General features: G+C 40.4%; 1 protein-coding gene across 2 annotated transcripts in view; it reads left to right on the forward strand.

The window, feature by feature from the left end:
* Window positions 1–14787: 14787 nt before the first annotated feature.
* The window catches only part of BMS1 (BMS1 ribosome biogenesis factor), a 60249-nt gene continuing 53383 nt past the window's right edge, over window positions 14788–21653 (forward strand). Inside the window, exons 1-4 of one of the 2 annotated variants that reach the window (XM_037141773.2) lie at window positions 14788–14916; window positions 16438–16648; window positions 17361–17551; window positions 19338–19417. In XM_037141773.2, coding sequence (XP_036997668.2) covers window positions 16473–16648; window positions 17361–17551; window positions 19338–19417 — 447 coding nt within the window. In that variant the 5' untranslated portion in view covers window positions 14788–14916; window positions 16438–16472. The remainder of the gene's footprint in view (window positions 14917–16437; window positions 16649–17360; window positions 17552–19337; window positions 19418–21653) is intronic. The other variant, XM_037141774.2, reaches the window with a different exon arrangement.

Raw genomic sequence — 21653 nt, forward strand, 5'->3', positions numbered from 1 at the left:
AAAAGCAACAGAGACTTTGACTGGAACTGGGTACAAAGGACTCTTGCCAGTGGACTATGAGAGGGTACCACAGTACTTTGGATTAACTCGAGATCCTGCACGGTGACACAGCTGACGGTGCCAGCGGCCTGCAACACAGACGTGTGCTCTTTTCCTGATTTACGGTACCCGGAGTTGGGACAGAGGGAGAAGGGAGCGCTGTGTGGGTGTAGGTGTATACCCTAAAGGACTTTGATATTTTAGTGGTGGCATTAAGCCTGAATAGCATTAAATAAACATTTTGTTTCCTTTTCACAAATCTCTGGCATTAAGAGATGTGTTTCCAATTGGCGGCGGACAGAAGGGCCCAGTAGATTTTAGTATTTTGGTTTTTGGGAGGGGCCCCTGTTGTACAGCAGTTTTGGGCATCCCTAGGTGGGCCAAATATTGTATTGCCCCTCCCTCGGACCTCCTCTTGTTCGGTAACAAAAGCAGGAAGCTCAAAAGTGTGCAGCAAGGAAGATTCAGGGTGCCACCCAGCCATGGCTCACACACAGAACTGCAGTCTACACCAAGCAGGAAAGAATTGACACTCTTACATAGATTGTCTCCTCTTCCCTATGAAATGGACAGCTATTTAATAAAAAACTACATATTATTGGTAATAAACTGGGACAGACTGGAGTTGGAGGAATGCACCCACAATTTCCCCAGAATACTGAGCAGTGCCTCCCAGGGTAGACACAGAGGTCTCACTCACTCTCTCAATCACAATAGAAGCTCCCTCTAGAGGCAGGGGAAGGAGTTACAGGTGGTCTTGCCAGAAGTTGGACAACCAACCCATCCTGAGTCCCTTAACTGTTAAAAAACCAGAGATATGGCCCTGGCTGCTGTAGCTCAGTGGATTGAGCACAGGCCTGCAAACCAGAGGATCTTGGTTCAATTCCCAGTCAGGGTGCATGTCTGGTTTGCAGGCTGGTTCCATGCAGGCTAGTTCCCAGCAGGGGATGCATGAAAGGCAAATATACATTGATATTTCTCTCCCTCTCTCCTTCACCTCTAAAAGATAAATAAATAACTATTAAAATAAAAAAAAAAAACAACTGAGACAGATCTAGAAAGAAGTCAGAAGGCAAACTCCAACAGCTAAGATGAATCTCACCTTGCTCTTTCTCAGAACTTACATGCTTTCTTTCTTTATTTCTTCTTTTTTTCCCTTCCATATAGCCTTTTAATATTTCTCCTTTCATTTCATGTGTATTCCAACTAACTCACTATGCAATCTTTTCTTTTTTATCCTTTTTATTCAGATTAGATATAAATATATACTTAATATATTTTATTCAGGTTAAAACATATTTTATGCAGATTACATATGTATATTTAATATTATTGTTATTCAAAATCCCACCTAGCACCGTTCCATGGTCTTACTCCATTTATCCATATTCCTTAACTTGTCTTATTGTTGTAAACTTTATTTTCTCTGACACTATGCCGCGTTCCCATTCCTTACTTTTACTATTTCTCCACCATCTATCCTCCCAAAAGAATTCTTCCTTGTTGAGTAAGCTCACATTCTTTTTCCCCCCTCTTATAATGTTCTTATTTCCTTTCCACTTTTATACACTGTCTCTAATTTTGAGAGGATACAATGGTTACTGCTATTCTTCCCCAATGGAATTCCTATTTGTTCAATATTTCTTTGCACTTTGAATCCCATAGGATACTCTCTCCCTGCCTTACTCCATTTTGCCTTCCCACTTCCCTTCATCAGTTGAGTTAGGAATTTTATTTTACTTTTTTTTTCCTTTCTTATCTTGGGCTTTACTCTTACTACTTTTCTCCCCTCATCCTGTGATTTTTAAAAATTTTCTGTAGACAGCTCATATTCACTTTTCTCTTTTATACAATATTCTTATTCTCTTTCTACCTTTACTAATGTTCACTGTGTTGTCACTGCTATGGACCCTGCTGTGTTTTTTTCTGCAATTTTGTTCCTGTTGGTTCAATACCTTTTTTTTTAATTTATTTTTTATTGATTATGCCATTACAGTTGTTCTATTCCCCCCTTCATTCCCCTCCACCCTACCCCCATCCCCACCATTACCCCCCCTTTAGTTTATGACCATGTGTCTCAAGTTCTTTAGATTCTATATTTCCCATACTATTCTTGCCCCCCCATCTATTTTCTATCTACTGTCTATGCTACTTATTTTCTGTACCTTCTCCCCCCATCTCCTCCTCCCACTCCCCTGTTGCTAACCCTCCTTGAGATCTCCATTTCTATGTTTCCACTCCTGATCTAGCTGTCCTTTTAGTTTGCTTTTGTTTTAGGTGTGGTTGTTAATACCTGTGAGTTTGCTGTCCTTTCACTGTTCATGTTTTTTTAACTTCTTTTTCTTAGGTAAGTCCCTTTAACATTTCATATAATAAGGGCTTGGTGATGATGAACTCCTTGAATATTTGATCTTATCTGAGAAGGACTTTATCTGTCCTTCCATTCTAAATGAAAGTTTTGCTGGACAGAGCAATCTTGGTTATAGGTCTTTGGATTTCATGACTTGGAATACCTCTTTCCAGCCCCTTCTTGCCTGTAAGGTCTCTTTTGAGAAATCCACTGACAGTCTGATGAGGACTCCTTTGTAGGTGACTGTCCCCTTATGTCTTGCTGCTTCTAGGATTCTCTCCTTCATTTGAATCTTGGCTAATGTCATGATGATGTGCCTTGGTGTGTTTCTTCTTGAGTCCAACTTCTTTGGGACTGTCTGAGCTTCCTGGATTTCCTGGAAGTCTATTTCCTTTGCCAGATTGGGGAAATTCTTCTTTATTATTTGTTCAAATAAGTTTTCCACTGGTGGCTGTTCCTTTCCCCCTTCTGGTACCCCTATAATTCGGATGTTGGAGTGTTTAAAGATGTCCTGGAGGTTCCTAAGACTCTCCTCATTTTTTTTAATTCTTGCTTCTTCACTCTTTTCTGTTTGGCCATTATTTGCTTTCTTCTGGTCCACTCCATTGATTTGAGTCTCAGTTTCTTTTTCATCACTATTGGTTTCCTGTGCAATTCCATTCATTTCAATTAATTTCGCCTTCATATGTATCTCTAATATGCGGCTATAATCAACCAGTTCTGTGAGGATCCTGATCACCAGTGTTTTAAACTGTGCGTCTGAGAGTTTTGCTATTTCTTCATCACTTAGATTTATAGGCTCTGGGGCTTTGAGATCTTTTTGAGCCATTTTTGGTCTGTTCGTGCCTGTTAAGTATGAGGAGAGGAGCCTTGGACTCCCAGGTGGCTGGGTTGTGACGCTGTTTGTGGGGGCGTGGTCAGAGTGGGGAAATGGGGGCCTCCTCTGTTGTTTCGCGCTGCTGGGTGAGAAGAAGAGCCTTAGGTGGTTCACCAGGGTAGGGCCACTTAGGTTGCTGGGTTATGAGGCTGTATGTGGAGGCGGGGTCAGAGCGGGGAAATGGTGGCACCCTCTGCTGCTGCTGGCAGCTGGGGCTGCTGGCTCTCGTCCAATTGCCCACTCCCTCGCTTGTCTATCCACGCACGAATGCGCAACCACAGTCAACCAGCAGCCCTGCTCCCTCACTGTTTCCCCGCGGTCGCTTGCTGAGTCACCCACCAGGTCCAACCCTGCACCTGAGTTCATCTGACCAAGTTTTCCTGTGCAACCCTGCTCCTCCAGCTACTGGTTTTGCCCCTCTTACCAGTCAGGCTGAAGAATTTGTTGTTATCAGACTTCCAAAAAGTTCAATTTTCTGTGTTCTGGCTGTATTTTCTATTGCTAATATTTAGTTGTCTCTACTTGGTTGTGTGAGGAAGCACGGCGTATCCACCTATGTCTCCATTTTGGTGGAAGTCAGTTCAATACCTTTTTTAATTTTACTTCAAACCTCATAGTATACTCTTCCCTTTGCTTTTTCTGTTTTGTGATCATGCTTCCATGTTTTACTTATTTTAAATTGTGTTATCTCCATTTCTTTGCCTCATTTCCATTTCCTAAATTTTTATTTTTTCCTCCCCTTTCCCACTCAAAAGCATTTTCCCTCTTTTACTTATCTCATATTTCCCTTTTCCTAAGTTATAATAGTCTTAATCTCTCTTCACTTTTAATAATATTTGCTCAATTGCAGTTAATATTGCTGATGTGGTGGAGGGGGGTTTCTGTTGGCATGGTTTGGTTTTCTGGTACTATTACTTTGTCAACCAGTACCTCTACAGCAGCATACAAGATGTAATAGGAGTTGTGACTACCAGTAAGCAGTAGGAAGGGAGAATCCACCAATGATGAGCCAACAACAAGCACAGCCCAAACAATGAGAAAGCCCACACAAACTGAATAAAGGGTAACCCCAGAGCATCCAGATAAAGAGATCAATGAGAATTCACTGAGTTTCACAGAACTCCTAACACAGAAGTCCACCACACAAAGACAGAAAGACAAAGCAGAACATCCTGATATGCAGAAACAAACAAAAATTGTCAGCTAAAATGGGGAGAAAAGGAAGAACCCCAAATCAAATTAATGGAGGAAACCCCGGAAAAGGGGGTAATAAAATTCAGGCAAGAAATTTATCAGACATAGAAATTTTTAAAAATGATTATAAGGATGCTCAAGGAACTCAGTAAAAACTACAAGGAACTAAGCGGGAACTATAACAGCATGAAAAAAGAAATAGAATATATAAAAAAAGAACTAGGAGGAGATGAAGAATACCATATATGAAAAAATACACTAGAAGGAATTAAATGCAGGATGGATGAGGCAGAGAACCAATCAGCCAGCTGGAAGATAAGGTAAAAGAAACACACGTGCAGAGCAACAAGATGAAAGAAGACTCACAAAGAATGAGGATAACATCAGGGAACTTAAGGACAATATGAAACATAACATTCACATAACAGGAATACCAGAAGGAGATAAAAAGAAGCAAGGATAAAAAAACCTGCTTAAAAAATGAATGATGAAAAACTTCCCTAACTAGGTAAAAGGAAAAGTCATGCAAGTTCAGGAAGCACAGAGGGTCCCAATCAAGATGAACCCAAAGAGGACTACTCTAATACATCATAATAAAATGACAAAAGTTAATGACAAAGAAAGAATCTTAAAGGTAGTATGGGAGAAACAGATAGCAATATACAAGGGAGCTCCAATAAGGCTAGCAGCGGATTTCTCAACAGAAACACTACAAGCCAGGAGGGAATGGCAAGAAATATTCTAAGCAACAAAAAGCAAACACCTGCAGCTAAGACTACTCAACCAAGAAAGGCTGTAATTTAAAATGGAAGATGAAATGAGTAATTTCCCAGAAAAAAGAAGGCTGAAACAATACACTTCCATCAAACCAGCATGCAAGACATGCTAAAGGGACTGCTTTAAGAGATGAGGAAAAAGAGTGACAGAGAGAGGAACTCAGCTATAAAGAGAAAAATGGCAATGAATAATTACCTATCAATAATAACATTAAGTGTAAATGAACTAAATTCTCCAATCAAAAGGAATAGGGTAGCTGAATAAATAAGAAAACCTGACCCATGCATATGCTTTTTACAAGAGATCTATGTTATATCCACTGGACACGAAAATAATTTTTGAAGACCTTTCAGGGTTTTGATCTTATTTTATTGGCCAAGCTTAACCTGCGCAGGGGTGAACTCTCGGGGTGTCCAGAGGCACGGTGCCCAAAAGGGCTGCAGATGAGAGCTGCGCTGAGCACTTACAGCTAAGTCCTTATATAGGGGCGTGCAAGCAAGGGTTGAACAGAAGCAGACATGGCAGTTAGCTGTTTGCTGACAGAGACTGCACATGGGAACAGGGTGGGGTTTCAAAATTCAAAGCTAAGCAGATTACAATCAGCCTGTTTTGCTGTGGTCAGGCTATGTTCTCAATTTCCCAGATCTCAACAATCTACCTCTTGTAGGTCTACCAGAACAAAAGACCTACACAGACTGAAAGTGAAGGGTTGTAAGAAAATATTCCCAGCAAATGAACAAGAAAAGAAAGCCGGGGTAGCAATACTTATACAAGACACAATAGACTTGAAAGAGAAGCTCATAAAAAGAGATAGAGAAAGTCACTTCATAATACCTAATGGAGGAATGCATTTAGAAGACATAAACAGAAACTAAAACACTCAACAAAATATCCAGTAATACATTAAAAAGAACATACACAATGATCAAGAGAGATTCATCTCAGGGATGCAATAATGGTACAATGTTCACAAATAAATAAACATATTACATCACATAAACAAAAGGAAAGACAAAAATCATGATTGTATCAACAGATGTGGAAAATTAATTTGATAAAGTACAGCATCTATTTATGATAAAAAGACTCAGCAAAGTGGGAACAGAGGATACTTCAACATAATAAAGGCCATATACAAGAAACCTACAGCCAACATGATACTCAGTGGGCAAATACTAAAAGCTTTCCCACTAAGATCAGAAAAAAGACAAGTGTCTTTTCTCTCACTATTTCTATTCAATATAGTATTGGAAGTTCTATCAACAGTGATGCGACAAGAAAAAGAAATAAAAGGCATCCAAATTGGAAAGTAGGAAGCAAAACTGTCATTATTTGCAGAAGACATGATGGTGTACAGAGAAAACCCTATAGACTTTTTGAAAAACTGCTCAACCTAATTAAGTGTCTTTGACAAAACAGTGGGATACAAAGTCAATATTCAGGAATCAAAGGCATTTTGTACATAATGAAATATCAGAAACAGAAATCAGAAAAAAGTCCCATTTGATATAGCAATAAGAAAAATAAAGTGCCTGGGACTATATCTAAAAAATGAGGTGAAAGACATGTATTTAGAAAACCACACAACACTGAAGAAAGAAATTAAGGAAGACACATATAAAGACACATATATGGATGCATATACTGTGTTCATGGATTGGAGGAATTAACATTATCAAAATGTCCACACTGTAGGAGACCATTTCTGTGTGGTGTGGGCCCAGCCCCCAGTGGCAAACATTTACTGCAAAATAACTTCCTAAACTCCATGCTAAACCTTCCAAGGACCAGTGTAACTGGTTCGACCACTTTTGCCCTTTTCATTTGCAAATATCTTTATTCTGCGATGTGATCAGAGGCATTGGCTCCTTTGTTGTCTGTAAAAGGTAACCCCCTGAAGCAACCTGTGCATAGTAAATGAGGACCATCATGTAAGGTGCAGAGAAACCCAATAAAGGCTGGTCACAGCAAGGGCCAAGGTTTTTTGCCCCCCTTGGGAGAAAAGCCATGCTGTCCCTTTTTCTGCACCGGACTTGGTAGTCCATGTAAATGTCTCATTTCATCCATAATTACGCGGACACCGTGGGCCAGCGTCTGCATCATCATGCAACCAAAAGTAATTTATAGATTCAACACAATCCCTATTAAAATACCAATAATGTAATTCATAGACCAAACATTTCAAAAAGTTGTATGAAACCATAAATTACCCTGAGTAGCCTCAGAATTTTGAGAAAGAAGAACAAAATAGGAAGGATCACTATACCTGACATCAAACTATAATATAATAATCAAAACAGCCTGGTACTGGCATAAGAACAGACACATGGAGTAATGAATGGAACAGAATAGAGAACACAGAAATAAACCCATGTCACTGTGGTCAATTAATATTTGACAAAGTGGGCAGGAACATAAAATGTAGTAAAAATAGTCTTTTCAATGAATGGTGTTGGTGATCTGGACAGCTACATGCAAAAAATGAAACTTGACCACCAACTTACACCATACACAAAAATACCTCAAGATGGCTAACAGCTTTAAATATAAGTCTTGACAGCATAAAAACCCTAGAGGAGAACATAGACAGGAAAATTTCAGATATTCCATGCAGCAATATTTTTACCAATACTTCCCCTAGGGCAAGAGACCTAAAAGAAAGAATAAAGAAGTGGAACTACATCAAATGAAAATGCTTCTTCATAGCTAGAGAAAACATCAACCAAGTGAAAAGGGGACCAATTTTATGGTAAACATATGCCAATGATATCTCAGACAAGGGTTGATCCAAAAATATATGAAGAACTCACATGATTCCACACCAAGAAGACAAACAATCCAATTAAATATTGGACAAAGGACCTGAACAGACACTTCTTCAAGGAGAACATACAGAGGGCCCAGTGACACATGAAAAAGTGCTCAACATCAGAAGCCATCAGACAGATGCAAACTAAAACCACAATAAGACACCATTTCACACTGGTCAGAATGGCCATCATAACCAAATCCACAAACAACGAGTGCTGGTAAGGTGCTGGAGAAGAGGGAATCCAGTGCACTGTTGGTGGGAATGCAGACTGGTGCAGCCACTGTGGAAAACAGCAAGGAATTTCATCAAAAAACTGAAGATGGGACTCCCTTTTGATCCAGTGATCCTGTTGCAGGAAAATGAAGCAACCAGACACCGAGGGTTTCTGGAGTACGAGGTTTTATTAACGTGCACAGGCCCAGAGGGGACAATCTCCAAATTCTGAGCCCCGAACAAAGGATTCTTGGGGTTTATATAGTCTACGTGTTACCGAACAACAAGAGGTCCGAGGGAGGGGCAATACAATATTTGGCCCACTTAGGGATGCCCAAAACTGCTATACAACAGGGGCCCCTCCCGAAAACAAAATACTAAAATCTACTGGGCCCTTCTGTCCGCCGCCAATTGGAAAGACATCTCTTAATGCCAGAGATTTGTGAAAAGGAAACAAAATGTTTATTTAATGCTATTCAGGCCTAATGCCTCCACTAAAATATCAAAGTCCTTTAGGGTATACACCTACACCCACACAGCGTTCCCTTCTCCCACTGTCCCAACTCCGGGTACCGTAAATCAGGAAAAGAGCACACGTCTGTGTTGCAGGCCGCTGGCACCGTCAGCTGTGTCACTGTGCAGGATCTCGAGTTAATCCAAAGTACTGTGGTACCCTCTCATGGTCCACTGGCAAGAGTCCTTTGTACCCAGTTCCAGTCAAAGTCTCTGTTGCTTTTCAGGCCCCACAGCCAAAGGGGGCACCCCAAAGCCGCGTGGGCCTCTTCTACCAAAGCTGCAGGAGTCCGCACTCCACCAAAAGCATGTGGCTGTCTTCTTCACCTGGCTGCAGGGATCTCCATTCTGGCAAAGCTGCGTGGTTTTTCCCTTTCACCTGGGAAAGAGGGGGTCCACACCCTGCCAAAACCACGTGGCTCCCTCTTTCACCTCACCAAGAGGGGGTCCTCACTCTGCTGAAACCGCGTGGCTCTCCCTCCCAATGGCTGCCGTGTCTGGCTTTTAAATCCTAGCACCCATCTTCCTCTGTACCCCTATTTCCGACTCCTCCCAAGATCAGTTACACCTGCCAGTATTTCTGTATTAATACAAGTTTACTGGGCTGCCATCATTAGTCTGGGCAGTAATCATCCCACGTCCTCGAGCCAATCTTCTCCAAGCCCCTACGCAGGCGCTGTAACTTAGGGGGACCTGCCCCCAGTTACATTTTGGGGGGAAGTGACTTCATCCCCCTAGCTCCAAGCCTGGCCACAGCCATTTAACATATCCAAGTGACCGCCAAAGGCTATAGATATGTTAAAAGACAATGCCATGGATTAGCTGCAAGGCTGTGGCTGTACAAAATTGTCCCTTCCCCCCAACTAACACCTGTGGGGGGGGGTGAGGACATCTTATATGTCTCTCCATTATTCCCATACACTTTGAATTCTGGACACCATTCCAAATCCTTTTTTGGGGGCCCCCCTTGGCTGCACCCTGTATCATACGGGGTCTTCCTGTCTATGTAGCAAAGCGGGATACAGAAGCGGAATGCGGAAGTTAGTTCTAGCTATGGGGCAGAAGCAGAGTACAAAGGCTAAATTCAAAGGTCAGTTTTTAACAGCAGGGGTGTTAATCTCAGTCCTAGCTAATGCACCATTGTTTACTTATCCCAGACAGCCCCATCATTCTCCCCAGGGCGCCTGAAGCCTGGGCAAATAAAGGTTAAACAAAGGTTCTTCAAAGTTTCCCATATCAATCCCATGGCTGGGATTATATTCTAAGAATCCTGAAACACCAATTCAAAAGAATATATGTACTCCAATGCTCATATCAGAATTATTTATAATAGCCAAGTACTGGAAATAGCCTAAGTGCCCATTAGTAAATGAGTAGATCAAAAAACTGTGGAACATTTACACAATAAAATACTATGCAGCAGAAAGAAAGAAGAAACTCTTATCCTTTATGATCACATGGATGGAACTGGAGAGTATTATGCTAAGTGAAATAAGGCAGGCCATGAAAGGCAAACACCATATGATACCACCTATGAGTGGAACCTAATGAACAAAACAAACAAAGGAGCTAAATAGGACCAGAGATATGGAACTAAGGTACAAACCATAGTGACTAGAGGGAAGGGGAAGGCAAGATAACGGGGGAAGGAAAAGAAGGGGCAAGTAAGGAACATGTGTAAAGGATCCCTGAGCAGGGACCACAGGGTGGTGATTGACTGTGGGACTGAAGTTTTAGGGAATGGGTAGTGTAGGGAGAGGATGTGGAAAATTTTTGGAGCACTTGTAGTGATTGAACAACAACAACAAAAAATAAAATAAATTTCCCAATGGTACCTTATTTTTTATCAGGATTGTTCTGGCTACCACATTACGGAGTGAATGTACAAGAGGAAGGGTAGAAGCAGGAAGACCAATCAAGTTGTTCTACAGTAATCCATGTGTGATAAGATGGTGCTCAGCACAGAATGCTTAAATTGGAGATTGTACTTAGTGGTTGGATTCTAGCTATATTTTAAAAGTAAAGTCACCAGGAATTTCCTGACAGGTTGGATATAAAGAATAGAAAATGAAAGGAGATAAAGATATGCCTGAGGTGTTTGGTTGGCTTAATCAGCTTTAGGGATGGGATGGTCATATATTAAGATAAAAACAGGGCAGTTTTTTTTAAACAGTGGATCCTGAGATTCTTCATGGTCATGCTACATTTGAGATGTTTAGTAGGCATCCAAATGGATATATCAGAGAGGCAGCTGGAGTTCAAGAGCAATGTCTGAGCCTTTGACATAAATTTTGCAGTTGGTGGCAAATGATGGCATATTGGTCAAGGTACATGTTAGGATGGGCAGGGTAGGGCAAAATGGTGGCTGAATTACAACCCGGAAAAGATGGCTGATGTCAAACCAGAGAGCTGAAAGGGCGGGCTTTATCCACATAGTAACCTGAGCCCGAGGAGAACCACCAATGATATTTTGCCGCTTTGTTCAAAGGGGACCAATTCCCAGCTTTCATGAAGAGAGCCAAACAAAATAAAACCCCACCACATTCCCTGATTGGGTGTGACTTTCCTGGCCCCACTCTGTGGGCTGGGGAACCTCACCCAGGTGTGCAAACCCCAAAAAGCTCTATACTGCCTAACTTTGTGGCTGATTGGCATTTCTTCCTTGGCGAATCCTAAGAAAACCTTTCAGTACAGTCAGGAAATAGGAACCATACAGTAATGTGAACAGGAAAAGTTTATATTAACAATTATTAACTACAGCAGAGAATTGGAGAAACAAGGCATGGACTACAAAAAAAAAAGAACTTCAAAGAATATAATAACAGATATAAGGAGGGGCCACTACACTAGGGCATAGAAAGGGCCCAGGAAGAGTGTCCTCTTTCCTCTACCCAGCAGGGTTCTACATCCCAATGGAGGAGTATGGCCGTGGCCTACTGGTGCTGGGAGTCCCTGTGGCACTGTACCACTGGAACTTATTGAAAGTCTGTCTCTAGGTATTGGGAAAGGGGAGGTGTTTCAGAAGGGTCATTCCATGACAAACCTGCTGGGACATGGTGGGAAGAATAGGTGAGGGTGTTGCTGGCCAGTAAGTATTGGCAGAGTCAGTCCGGGAGAAGTCACCCACCTGCAGAAAGCAGAGCAGAACCAGAAAGAAAATCTGCTTGTTCCTGCAAAGTCTCTCCATCTTCCTCTACTAACAAAACTTAACATCATACCATAGTGAAAGGAAAAATATTTTTAGGGCCCAACTCCATTTTTGCCTAGTGGGCAATGAAGAATGAATTTGTAGCAGAGATATAAAAATTGATAACCAATACAGATGGCATATAAAAATACAAGACAGAGTAACATCACCCAGGACAGGGAATAAATATAGACACAGAAGAAAAAAAGAATAAACTCTTACTTAAATAGGTCAGGTAGGAGTGGAAGTACCAGTAAAGGCCACTGAGAGAGAAAAAGAAAGTCATGCTAGTAGGTGGTGCTCTGAGAGCAAAGTGAACCTAAAACAGTATAATAGAAGAAACAGAGAACATATTGACAATTCTTGTGAAATTTTGTTACAAGGTAATGTAGAGAAAAGGTGTAGCATCTGGAATAGGAAATGGGGTCAAAAGGAGTTTATTTGTTTTGAAGATGAAATAAATAACTGCATGCTGTATGATTGTTGTGTTTTAAAATAGCTATCAATTTCCCCTGACGATGAGAATAGTAAAAACTGATGATGTTGGGAAAAGAAGATACTAGCTGGAGTAATGCCCTGGAGATAATAGGATCCAGTACTCAAGTGTAGGATTTGTTTAGGTCGACACAGTAAGTTCATCTACAGTAATAAAGCAGGGAGCAGAGGAGGGCATTAGTAAATATGGTGGCAGAAATTGGTAGTGGTGAGAGTTTCTACATCCATTTCCATAGTGAAGTAGGATGGAAGGGGGAGGTAGTGAGGAAGACTAAGAGAGAAGAGAGGTAAGAAATACTAATTTGGAAGAATGGTTTAGACCAAGCAAACATTAGAATTATTAAAGTGAAAGCACTCAGCATGATTCTGGGTTTTCCCCTAGCCATGTTTAGTTGCACTGCTGTAGCATAGAAATGGAGAATTAGGTTTCTCTAGGGTTCTCATTTTACTAAGCAGATGTGGTGAGGTGACAAGGAGATGAAGGAGTTAAGAATATATGCAGGAGACTCCTGATGATGATTGACCATAGAGTATAAGCTAGCTTACTAGGGAGGGATGGGAAGTCATCAAGGGAGGAGGTAGTAAAATGTGGGTTGGAAGCACAGGTAAGAGTACAAGAGTTTTGGTGTCAGGGAGTAACCTGGAAAGTTAGGAGGTGGTAGTCAGAGTGGGATGTTTCAGTGTTTGCAGACCTTAGACCTAACAAGTTCTAGGGTATGAATTCAAGGGCAGTGAGATATGTGGAGCCAAGCAGATGTTAGAAGGATTATCTGTATGCTGAAATCTCCAAGAAGTCAGATGGATAGCATTCAAGTTATAAAATTATAAGCACTTCACAGATGCTTCACAGTTGAGGAAATTGTGCACCCTGGAAGGTAGCTGCTCTACTATAGCAGAATGTATAGTGACACTGAGTGGGATACCTGTGAGATACAGAAGGAGAAAAAAGGCTTATTGTAAGGGCATGAAGTATGGGGGGAGGTTTCTCAATTACTAGAGTGCACTAGAGTTTTGTGGGGCAGAAGAACTGTGCTTTGCGTGGCAGTGGTAGAATACTGAAAACCTCCGAGACAAGAGTTCTGTAGGCACAAGGGCATCCAGTTCACCAGAGAAAGGGGGTAGATAACTTCCAAGGCAGTCCTTCATGTGGAAATGGACAAATTTGTGCTGAAAGAAACCTGCAAGAGGCTGCATTCTTTCATGGAAAGTCCCTTTCCCAGGAACAGAGAAAGAAGGAAGCATTTCATGTTGGCTCAGCTTATCCCTGCCCTCAGAGTCTGTTTGTCCTGGCAAAAGAGGGAATTATAGCAGAATGGAGCCCAAGAAACATCCATGTCTGTCCTCTTTAAGGCTGACCAAGCAGAGAAGCCACAAAAACCCAACCAAGTGACATTTCACTAGGACAGTTTGGGGACAGGTATGATGACTCCTGGATGAACAGAACAAAATGTTACTCCAGGCTTTGTCCTGCACCAAGAAACATATTGTTCCTTGGAGTAAGCCTGGAGTAACATATTGTTCCTTGGTGCAGGACAAAGCCTGGAGTAACATTTTTTGGACTAGGTGCCAGGCTGCACTGTCATCATGGCCTCCTTGGTCACTCTGGCCTCTGTGGCACAGTATGCTGGGAATCTCTGATCAGAAGTATAGTACCATATTTTGCCATGTAAAATGCTCTCCTGTGTATAATGCACACCCACATTTTTAGTCCAAACTTTCAGGCAAATATCTCTCATTTAAAAATTTTAATTCAATTATTTATTTATTTACATTTAAAAAGATTTTATTTACTTATAGAGAAAGGGGGAGGGAGGGAGAAAGAAAGGGAGACAAACATTAATGCGTGGTTGCCTATCACAAGCTCCCTGCTGGGGACCTGGCCTGTATCCCAGGCATGTGGCCTAACTGGGAATCGAACCTCTGACTCTTTGGTTCACAGGCTGGCACTCAATCCACTGAGCTACACCAACCAGGGCTAATTATTTATATTTGGATACTTATTTTTATATCAAAAAAATTTAGCACATTGAACATATATAACATCTTTTGAACATATTGTGGTACAAGAAATCCAATGTAACAAAAATATATAAACACAAGAACAGATACTGGGTATCTACCGATATATAATGCACATCTTTATTTCCCCCCCAAAAATTTGGGGAAAAATCTGGCTATTATACACAGCAGAATACGGTAATTGCTGTGGGGGTTGATCCCAGTGCTCCTTTGTTTGTTGCAGTCGGTAGGACGCTTGGCCCAAACGTCACTCGCGCCCAACCATTAGCCAATCACAAGTCTTCCTTGTGGTTCACCCTGGAAAGTCCTCCCTGCCTCCGGTCTCTTTCTTCTGCCCTCCTCTTGTTTCCTGTCCGCTATTACAGTACTTGCTTTGGGCGTCTTTCTTTTTCCGGTCGTCCACCACGCGGGCCTGAGGGAGAGTAGCAGCTGTGAACTAGGTAACTGGCCGTAGCTTGGGGAAGGAGGCGGTAATGGGGTCTCCTGGGTTGGGGTACGGGGAGGGTTGCGTGTGGAGCGGCTAACGTCCTCCTTCAGGCTCTCCGGTAGTCTCCTTCCGAAGAGTGTCTCAGACGCAGCTGCGGGATAGGTACTCCGAAGTCGGAGTGGCTAGTACATTTGTATTGAGACCCTAGACTGGAAGAAGAGATGGGAATGCGAATTGATAGGCCGTATCATGGCGGAATAATACCAGCTGGCGATTTAGACTTGAGCCACATATCTTTAATTCCAAAATGCGTTTTTCTCTCCCCTCCGCTCTCCAGAAGAAGAAAATCATCAAGAACGTACAAGTTTGAAACCAAAATGTGGAGAAGACAAGTAATGGCCTAGAGTCCCATAACTTTTATTTAATTTTAAAGTGCTCCTGGAATTCAGCTCTCCTGGAATTCAGTATTTCTCTCGGGAGAAATACTACTCCCGAGTAGTATTTCTTAACATTATGTGGTGTATATCGACTTGCTAAATATTTCCGCTGGTGTGTGTGGAAATCCGAGTGACCTACAGTGTAAAATTCTGATGTGGGCCTTACTGCATGGATGGCTCTGAAGACATTAGTTTGAATTTCCTCCACTGGTCAGACCATAGCTCTAGTCATCTGGCAGAGTGCTTAGCACATCATAGGCAGACACATACATTTTTTGAACTGAAGTTAATTCAGTACCTCTATTTGATGACGTGATCCCCCACTCTTTTTGTTAATCATGTTCTCATACTGTATGCAGCCTGATTTCCTTAAAAAAACTAAATTTAGTGGTTCCCAATTTATGGGGCATGAATTATTAGGAAGTTCAGAAATCACGAGGGTCTCTAGGCATCATCCACAACGAACCATATCTCACAGAGGTAGACAGTACTGTTTTTTAAATGCATATTGGTGAAATACATTTGAAACAAATGCAGATATGGGTTATATACATTTCAAACTGAAATCACTGCAGAATCAAACTGAAAGTAATACTGCTGTCATGTTGGAGGGTTATTAAAATCCTTTATTTTTTTAAAAATGAAATATCTTTAAAATAGTGTACATTTGGAGCCACTTCATTAGTCCAATTGATATTTAGGACTGAACTGTCCAGTATGGTAACTACTGGTCACATATGGCTATTTAAATTTAGAATTGAATTAATTAAAATAAAATTTTAATTTCTCAGTTCCACTTGGTACAGCATGTGGCTAGTGGCTGCTGTGTTGAAAAGTATAGCTATAGATGTTTCCATCATTGTAGAAATGAAACAGTGTTGATGTAGAAACTTAAGATAAATAGGTAGTAACGTAAGCAGAGGTAACCTAATTTATAGCATATTAGAGCAGTGAATTTGGGCATAATATTAAGCAGTGCCTACTCATGTTGAGTGAACAAATACATAACTTTTTAAAGAAAAAGAAATTTACTGTTTTTCCCTGGATGTTGTCTGGATTATAAAATACTTCCCCCACCCCCACCTCATTCAATATAGGTGAGAGTCACTTGTGAATTGATAAAAAAGTCACTATGGAAACTAAGGACCAGAAGAAACACAGAAAGAAAAACAGTGGGCCCAAAGCTGATAAGAAAAAGAAACGACATCTGCAGGATCTCCAACTTGGTGATGAAGAAGACACTCAGAAGAGAAACCCCAAAGCTTTTGCAGTCCAGTCTGCTGTACGGATGGCTCGATCCTTTCACAGGTACATTTAGCTGAATTCTAGTGGTTCTTTAATTGTTTTTTCTTTTTAAACAGAGTTTCTTCAGGTGATTTTTAGATTTATGAGCCTATTCAGCTTTGAAGGACATGGGGATTCATGCCATATTTCTTTTACTAAAATATAAGAAATATTTGCTTTGGATGCCAGTCAGTATGCAGATGCCTTGCCACCAGCATCTGCATACTGATAGCCTTTTTTTGTCCAAGGGAAAAAACTTAGGAGTTTTTCTTTATAGAATTTATATGTTCATAAATTTTAAAGAATTTCTGTGGTATTCAGTGTGCTTGTGTTTTTTTCCCCTCTGGGTATGTTTTATATAACTGTAATGTGTAAGATTAAATAGCTTTATTTAATGAATCCTTACTTTGTGCCAAGAAGTATACTTTAAGCATGATTGAATTAGATTCTCCTAGTAAGAGAGCCAAATTTTAACTCCATAGCCACTGTTTTTATTCATTATGATTCACTGTCTCAATGTATGTCCTTTTTCTTTTTAATTACTGTAATCAACTAATAAAACTATACAACATTTTACACTGTTGAAGTGGTTATTTGGACTGGAGCCAGAAGTTAACAAGTTAATTGTATCTATATATTGTCTGTTCTGCTCTCTTTAAAATCTTTACTTGTAAGGATAATGCCTTTTATATTTTGAAAATGAATGTACTTTTTTTTTTTTTTTTTTTACAAATAGGACTCAGGATTTGAAGACAAAAAAGCATCATGTTCCAATAGTTGATCGAAGTCCACTAGAGCCCCCTCCAATAGTGGTGGTGGTGATGGGGCCTCCAAAGGTTGGAAAGAGCACTTTGATTCGGTGCCTCATTCGGAACTTCACCAGGCAGAAGCTGACGGAGATCAGAGGCCCTGTAACAATTGTGTCAGGTGGGAGGGTGCTACCCAAGGCTGATAATGGCAGGTGGTATTGTCTGAGAAGGATGCATGTCTTTGTTGAACTTCTTTTAAATACTCACCCGAGGATACATTTATTGATTTGAGAGAGAGAGAAAGAGAAAGAGAGAGAGATGGGCAGCAGGGAAGGGCGGGGAGAGAGAGAGAGAGAGATCAATGTTAGAAACATCAGTTTCCTCTTGTATGTACCCCAAGCAGGAATCAAACCTACAATCTAGGTGTGTGGTATGTTCCCTCGATGTAGGGATGGAATCCTCAATCTTGTAGTGTGTGGGGCAGTGCTCCCGCCACCTGATTGATGCAGCCATGGCTGTTGAACACTTTTTTTAACTGGTAAATGCTAAAGTAATACTTTCACTTCATACTACCTCTCTTGTAATTTTACTAAGTTGGCTATAGCTTCAGAAAAAATAGATTCCTAGAGATAATAATAATGTAGATGTATACCTTATTCTGACTGAAGTGTGGATATGCTAGGTATGCTCTTCTGAAAGGCTTGGCAGTCTGGGCATGCTGGCTTGGTCATGGGAGCACCGTCATTTAACAGATAGTAGATACTTTCATTCTTGTGGAAATTAGGGAGTTTTTTTCTTTTTTTCCTGTAAGAATTTGTCTGCTTTGGAAGATGGTACCCTGTCTAAATTTGAAGGAAGATGAAACAGATTCCCAAAATGACAGTGGTAGAATCTGAACTTAAAAAAGAACACTTATTTATTTTTAGAGAGAGGGGAAGGGTGGGAGAAAGAGAGGGAGAAAAACATAAGTGTGTGGTTGCCCCTTAATGTGGCCCCCACTGGGGACCTGGCCTACAACCCAGGCATGTGTCCTAACTGGGAATCAGACCAGTAACACTTTGGTTCACAGCCTGCACTCAATCCACTGAGCTAAAACAGCCAGGGCAGAATCTGAAATTTTATTGTAGCAGTAATGTACAGTTGACCCTTGAACTGCACAGGTCTACTTATGTGTGGATTTGTTTTGATAAATGTACAGTTAGCTCTCTGCATTCCTAGGTTTCATGTCTGTGGATTCAACCAACTGTGGATCAAAAAGAGTGTTTTTGATCTGCTGTTTGGAGTCTGCATGTGGTGGCCAACTGTGTGCACTGTCATGTGCCATTTTATGTAAGGCAATTGAGCACCTGTGGATTTTAATATCTATGGGCATTCTGGAACTAATTCCCCATGGATACCAAGGGATGACTGAAGATTTGGGGGAGTTATATGCAGATTTTCCACTGCTCAGAGATGTTCTAACCTTGCTCAATAGTCAACTGTAGCAGGACTGAGGCTTTTCTTTGTCTTTAAGACATTCCATTATGGTGATGATTTCTTGAAACTTAGTTTAGAAATAAAGATTGTTCCATGAACATTCTGTTACACTAGATTTGAGGATTTTTTAGCTATAATGGAAACATAGGATGCTTTGATAGAGATAGAAGTGTTAGCCCACTGCAGAACAGCAGGATCAGGGTCATGAAACCTACCTGTCTGCCCATTTTAGTTGGAATTTTACCTGTTTGAACACTTCATTCATGTGAGTAGGCTTCTGGTTGTTTTAAAATTAGAGAACATAGCAAGAAAACCAACATGGAATATATTTTATCAGTTTTTGCCTATAAAAATGAACTTTTTGTTTACTCCTTCCTGTATGTATATATGGTGTTTTACTGGATGAAGTTAAAAATGTTAATTGGAGTTAATGGATATATTTTTTCAAGATTTCTTTAAAAGTAAAATTTTCATTTTTTCACTTATAGGTAAAAAGCGTAGACTTACCATTATCGAATGTGGATGTGACATCAACATGATGATTGACCTGGCTAAAGTAGCAGATTTGGTAAGTTGGTGTGGCCAGTAGAATTTTTGATGGGGACTTTAACCAGTGTAGTCCCATGTTGATTATTTATGCAATGTTGAAGGGAAGAAAGGTTTATGATTACTAGAGAAATACATTATCAGGGATGCAATAGATGTGTTTGAGTTGATGATGATGGTCATAATAATTATTTTTGTATTAAAAATAGATGGTGCACAATGAATTTTAAAATCTAAAAGTAAATCACAGGACAGAAAACCTTTAACAATTATAGCTAATAAAAGCTCATTGAGATATACATACATGCATATAAATACATATACCTATACCTATACCTATACCTATACCTATACATATACAAGAGTAAGTACCATTACTTGGATTCTTACTGGGCACTGTGCTTTCTACAAATTTAGCTTATCAAATCCCCCAGTCTGCCTTAGAGATAAATAGGAATTATCTCCAGTTTACATATGATGAAATCAAGGCTCCAGAAGTTATATAATTTTTAGGAGGTTGGAACTCACTCTTGGATGATACCAGAACCTCTGTTCTAAAAGATTTTGATAAAATAAATACATGGATTGCTCTTGAGAAGTTGTGAGAGTTTGTAATAAAAGAAAATGTATATAGTACTCAATATATGGAAATTGTGCAGCTTCAGTTACATTTATAGACATGATACTGTTCATCAGTTATTTTTTAAACTAGCAAAAGTAAAGCCAAATGAAAAGTAAATTAAGCCATATAAAGAGTAGGGAAACAGGGCTGGCTGGGGTGACTCAGTGGATTGAGTGCATCCTGTGAACCAGGGGGTTGCTGGTTTGATTCCCAGTCAGGGCACATGCCTGAGTTGTGGGCTAGGTCCCCAGTAGCGGGCAAATGGGAGGCAAGCACACATTGTTTTTCTCCCTCTTTCTCCTTCCCTTCCCCTCTGTATAGAAATAAATAAATAAAATGTTTAAAAAAAAGAGTGGGGAAACATTTTTTTTTATTGTTGTTCAGTTATAGTGTTCCAATGTTTTCCCTTTGCTTTTCCCTGCCCTGCCTCAGAATCAATCCCCACCCCATGTCCTTGCCTATGAGTCCTCTGTTCATGTTTCTTGACTTGCCCCGACCCTTACTTTCCCCATTTTCCCCCTCTACTCTTCCCTCTGGTCACTCACAGTTCTTATTTATTTCCATGTCTCCGATTCTGTTTTGCTTGTTTGTTTCTTTTGTTCATTAGGTTCCTGTTATAGATGAGATAATATAATGTTTGTATTTCACTGCCTAGGTTATTTCACTTGGTGTAATACTCTCCAGTTCCATTCATGCTGTCACTAAGGGTAGGAGTTCTTTCTTTTTGCTACATACTATTCCATTGTGTAAATGAACCACAGTATTTTGATCTACTCATTTACTGATGGACACTTAGGCTGTTTCCAGCACTCAGCTATTGTAAATAATGCTACTGTGAACATTGGGGTGCATAGGTTCTTTGGTACAGGTGATTCAGGATTCTCAGGGTATAATTACAGCAGTGGGATCACTGGATTAAAAGGTAGTTCCATCTTTAGTTTTTTGATGAAATTCCATACTTTTATCCACAGTGGCTTTACCAGTCTGTATTCCCACCAACAGTGCACTAGGGTTCCCTTGTCTCCACAACTTCACCATCCCATGTTGTTTGTTGGTTTATTAATGATGGCCATTCTACCTGATGTGAAGTGGTATGTCATTGTGGTTTTAATTTGCATCTCTCTGATGGCTAGTGATGTTGAGCACTTTTTCATGTGTCACTGGGCCCTCTGCATGTCCTCCTTGGAGAAGTGTCTGTTCAGGTTCTTTGCCCATTTTTTGATTGGATTGTTTATATTCCTGGAGTGAAGTCATGTGAGTTCTTCATATATTTTGGAGATCAAACCATTGTCTGAGGTAATCATCGGTAAATATGTTTTCCCTTGTAGTTGGTTCTCTTTTCATTTTGTTGATGTTCTTTTTAGCATTTCAGAAGCTTTTTAATTTTGCTGTAGTCCCGTTTGTTTATTCTTTCTTTTATATCCCTTGCCCTAGAGCAGGGGTATCAAACTAATTTTCACCAGGGGTCACTTCAGCCTTGATGTTGACTTCAAAGGGCTGAAATAACTTCAGGACTTTATAAATGTAACCTACACCTTAACTGTTAAATCAGAGTTGAAATTACATTTGGCCCTTAGAAAATAACTGTGAGGCTGATGTGGCCCCCATGAAAATGAGTTTGACACTACTACCTTAG

This window comes from Artibeus jamaicensis, unplaced genomic scaffold (genome assembly GCF_021234435.1).
Source record: "Artibeus jamaicensis isolate MK-2021 breed Jamaican fruit bat unplaced genomic scaffold, CSHL_Jam_final contig_687, whole genome shotgun sequence".
Classification (NCBI taxonomy): Eukaryota; Metazoa; Chordata; class Mammalia; order Chiroptera; family Phyllostomidae; genus Artibeus; species Artibeus jamaicensis.